Source organism: Tauraco erythrolophus, chromosome 9 (genome assembly GCF_009769465.1).
Source record: "Tauraco erythrolophus isolate bTauEry1 chromosome 9, bTauEry1.pri, whole genome shotgun sequence".
NCBI lineage: Eukaryota > Metazoa > Chordata > Aves > Musophagiformes > Musophagidae > Tauraco > Tauraco erythrolophus.
The window spans coordinates 15366756-15371508 of record NC_141473.1 but is presented as its reverse complement, the minus strand read 5'-3'; the positions used below and the strand labels follow the sequence as shown (position 1 = coordinate 15371508).

General features: G+C 57.2%; 1 protein-coding gene across 1 annotated transcript; it reads left to right on the top strand.

Annotated features, from left to right (window-relative positions):
• Nucleotides 1-1968: 1968 nt before the first annotated feature.
• LBX1 (ladybird homeobox 1) lies at nucleotides 1969-3074 on the top strand. Its single transcript, XM_086616847.1, has 2 exons — nucleotides 1969-2293; nucleotides 2572-3074. Exons 1-2 carry the CDS (start codon nucleotides 1969-1971, stop codon nucleotides 3072-3074), a joined length of 828 nt encoding a protein of 275 aa, XP_086472973.1.
• Nucleotides 3075-4753: the final 1679 nt, after the last annotated feature.

Here is a 4753-nt window from a genome sequence, read left to right as displayed (position 1 = left end):
TAAAAATAGGTCACTGCATAAAGAGACTCCCAGAGAGCTATAAAAAATGGGAAGAGGGCGCTTTAAGGAGAGGAGCCATTTGCTTCTTTTGTGCTTGTTTGGTACCTAGCGGCCTGGGAGCAGCCAGCCGCCCTCCTCCTGCCAGTCAAGGTGAGGAGGGAAAGTTAGGGCCGGAGCCGGTCCCGGGCTCCCCTCCTGCCCCGCCGCCCCGCGGTGCGCCCGGCGGCCCCGGCCCGCCCCGGCCAGCCCCGGCCCGGCCCGGGGGCCGCGGTCCGGCCGCCCCGCGGGGAGCGTGGGGGGTGCCCCTGCGCAGGATGGGGGACAGGCAGCTCACTCCCCGGCTCCGGGCTTTGGCTCCGGCCCTGCGCAGCGGCGACACCGAATCGGGTTGGTGGCCCCGGTAAAAATTGTAAGGAGCGGTTCTGACCCCGCCAACGGCGGCGTCGGACCGGGCTGGGTTTGCCCCGAGGGTAGGGGGCGCAGCAAGCCCCGCCGCCGCTGCCCCCCTCCAGAGCCGCCCCCAGGCTGGCAGCAAAAGGCCTCAGACTGGAAATCGGCCCTCTCCGGCCCCGACACGGCGCTCTGCTGGGCGGCTGAGCCCGGCCGCCGCCTGCCCCTTCTCCCCGCGCTGCCCCGGTCGGGATCATTCGCCACCCCCGGCGCCAACGGAGCCGAAGAAGCCGCCGACATCCCGGGAGCGATCCCGGCTCGCTCCCTGCCGCGCAGCCCCTCCGCGGGCACCCCTAGGCATCGGCACCTTCCCGGGGGGACACTGCCCCGCCGCCGAGCTGCCCCCACCCCGGCCCCCGAAGCCTGCTCCGACACAGGGGACTGGGAAAGAGGAGCACGACAAATTCGGCGGAAACATTCGGATTTTATTGGAAAGGAAAGGTCTGCCTTACCTGGAACCGGGCTCTCCCCTTCTTCCCCTCATTAAAAAATCGAACGGCTCTGGGTAGAACCGGAGAGAGACATTTTAAATAAACTAATAGCCGAAATTAACAGGAGGGAGAAATAGAAGAAAAAAAAATCTCGAGGGGAAGAAAAAAAAAAAAGATATCGCCAGATATTTTTCGTTTTGTTTTGTTTTCTCTTATTATTATTTTTCACTGTACTGTATTATCCTGATGCAATAAAGGCTGGTTGTAATGTAATTTAAAAATATATATGTCCAAACAAATAGCAGGGCCAGAATATGACAAGTGCATTCAGCATTATAATTCAACTGGGCTCCACCTCCATACCGCCTCCTAATTAATGGGTCTCCGAACTTGCAAAAGCCTGCATTGGACAGAGAGAGAGAGAGAGAGAGAGAGAGAGAGAGAGGGCGAAAAGTGTCATTGAAGATAATTGATTACCTCCCAATCAACAATAACTTGTTAGCAATAGTCAATTACCCCGTCTCTTCTCGCCTCTTTCCCCCTGGTCCGAGGTCTCCGTGCGAGGGCTGCTCTCCCCCTCTCCGAAGTCGTCTTTTTAATTTTTTCTCTTTTTTCCCTCTTTTTTTTTGAATTATTGGGGAGGGGGGTGTTTGCTTTTGGGGGAGGAGGGCAGCGAAAGTGCTGCGATTTGGAGTGTTTCTTAAAATAGCAGCTGGGAAGAGGAAGAGAGAGGAGAGAGCGAGCGAGCGGAGAGTGAGGAGAGAGAGAGAGAGAGAGAGAGAAGGGGGGAAAAAAATCCCCGACCCAAAACCCTGGGACAAGCGGTGCAGCAGGACCACCTCTCGGCGAGGGACCGACGGCAGCTCCGCTCCCGGCAGCAGCCCGCCGCCCTGCCCGCCCTGCCCGCCGCCCGACGTGGCTCTCCCCGGGAGGACCCGGGGCTCCTCCGCCGGAGTTGGAGGTGGGCTTCAACTTTTGCTCGCTGTCTCCGCCGCCGTCACCCCGCGGTCCCGCCGGGGGCTTCTCCCCGCGGCAGCGCATCCCCGTCGCGGGTGGGGAAGGCAGCCCCGCGCGGCCCGGCCCCACCATGACTTCCAAAGAAGAAGCCAAGCCCTCCTCGGGGGAAGAACGGCGGCGGAGCCCCTTGGATCACCTCCCACCGCCGGCCAACTCCAACAAGCCCCTCACTCCCTTCAGCATCGAGGACATCCTCAACAAGCCCTCGGTGCGGAGGAGTTACACCCTCTGCGGAACGGCCCACCTCCTCTCCGCCGCCGAGAAGCACCCCCCGGCCGGGCTGCCCCTCTCCGGCCGGGCGCTGCTCTCCCAAACCTCGCCCCTCTGCGCCCTGGAAGAGCTGGCCAGCAAGACCTTCAAGGGACTGGAAGTCAGCGTGCTGCAGGCGGCCGAAGGTAAGCGCCTCGCAGAGTGGGGGGATCCTCCCGCGGGTGGGTGCCCCGCTCCTCCCCACGGCCTGGTTTTCCTTCCCTCCCTCCTTCCCCCCCATCTCCCGGGGTGTAGCACGGGGCGGGACGGGGGGTCCCCCGGCGGCCGGTACCCGGCGGCATCCTCCCCTCGGCGACTCTGCCGCTTTCCCCCCCGACACCGACGGGGCAGGGGCGTGGGGTCTGGGGGGCTCGGGTTGGGGGGACATGGGGAAAGCGGCGACAATCTGGCGGCTCGTCGGCAGGCAGGGACGGGATGACGATCTTCGGGCAGCGGCAAACGCCGAAGAAGCGTCGAAAGTCGCGGACGGCCTTCACCAACCACCAGATCTACGAGCTGGAGAAGCGGTTCCTCTACCAAAAATACCTGTCACCGGCGGACCGGGACCAGATCGCCCAGCAGCTGGGGCTCACCAACGCCCAGGTCATCACCTGGTTCCAGAACCGTCGCGCCAAGCTCAAGCGAGACCTGGAGGAGATGAAGGCCGACGTGGAATCGGCCAAAAAGCTGGGCCCCAACCCCGCCGTGGACATCGTGGCCTTGGCCGAGCTGGAGCCCAGCGCCGAGGGAAGGGGCAAGGCGCGGTCCGGCTCCCCGCCGCCGCCCCCCTCCGCCGCCCGGGAGCCCGGCGCCCCGCCGCCGCCCCGCCCCACCTCGCCCCCCACGGAGCGGCCCCGCAGCCGCCGGGACAGCGAGGAGGAGGAGGAGGAGGAGGAGGAGGACGTGGAGATCGACGTGGATGACTGAGGGGCGGCCGGCGGGCCTTCCTCATCACCACCACCCCCCGCCCGCCCCGTCCCGCTCCCTCCCCCCCCCAACCCCGACAGCTCCAAATTGGCACCCCCGGCCCCCCATCCCGACCCCGGCAGCACGGCAAGGCGGCTGCTCCCCCCCGGTCGGAGCAATAAGCAATAGAACCCACCACACACACACTCTCAAATTAATTTAGGGTATAGTCGATATCCCTCCGCCTGTCACATCTTCGGAATGGTGCAATTACGGACGGCTTCTGTATAAATATTTAAACGTATATATTGGATTTTTTTTCCTTCCCCCTTCTTTTTGAGGTTTTGATTATTATTTTTTTTAATAGCTATCAGTGACGATTATTTTATCTATAAGGGAGACACGTAACCTTGAAATAAACTCTGCTTCCAACAGATGTTTGAGAAGGCAGTTGTTTTCAAAGACTTCCGAAACGAAACACTTTAGAGGAGATTTAAGTTTGACTCAAAACGGCGACGGCAAAAATTAGCCACTTTCCTTTCCTTGCATGTTTCAGATGTGCACGAAGTAATTTTTTTTTCCTTTAAAAAATATTTTTTTCTTCGCAATCTTGGGAACTTGGGGATGGGTTATAATGCAAGTTGAAAAATATATACTTTCTTTTTTTTCCTAGAGCATAGAGATTTGTCTCCAATGCAATTTCTGCCTCATTTTACCAATTAAAAGCTATTTTTACCATTTTCTGCTATTGTTGTGCTTTTATTAAAAAGCTGCCTTTCGTATTTTTGATATGAAGGTGGTAGCAAAAAAAAAAAAAAAGAAAATGAAAAAAAAATCCTAGAATTATTTTTTACTCTTTTTAGAATTTTTGCATGCTACGGAAAGAAAAAAAAAAAAAAAGGAAAAATCCCAAGATCGATACATTTAAATATTACACTATAAATTAAAAAAAAAAATGTACAGATTTAAGACCTCTTTTTGTTTTAATTGTACAAATTTTAAAAGGCCTGCTATTTAAGTTCCGATAGGGACAATGTCGCTTTATTTACTGTCTCTTAGAATTGTACAGATAGCTCTTTTTTCCAATACAATAAAATCTTTACCATTTTAATAGACTTTTAACGTCCTCCTTTGTGAAAGAGAAACCGCTCCGCCGGCCCGGGGTTACGACAGGCCTAAAAACCCCCCACGAACCCCCCATCCCGTTTGCATTTAAAGTTACTTTCACCGCGGTACCTGTGAGAAAATGATGGGGAAGGAGCACACGACCGAGAACCGTATGACTTTATTATTTTTACACTTTTTTTTTTTTTTTAAGGTTAATGCCAGGTGGAGGTTTCGCAGAGGCGGAACCCGGCGGATAACTAAGGCGGGAGGTGAGGGGAGCGCTTCCCCGGCGCGGGGGATGCGCGGCGGCGGCGGGAGCGCGGCGGGGAGAGCGGGACCATCGGCACCCCCCGCCTCCACCACCGCTGCCGCTTCCAGCAGGGCATTTCCAGCCCGAAATTAGACAGGAAAGGGGGGGCGCGGGTAGGGAAAAAAGGGGGAAAAAAAATAATCCGAGCGGAGGAGAAGTAGTTATCACCGATTTGGACAAAAGGAGCGGGGTGCGTGAGCGGGGGGAGCTACCTCCGCCAAACCTCCCGCTGCTGGGCAAAAGCCTCGCCTCTCTGGCACCTACGGGGACAGAGGAGGAAAAG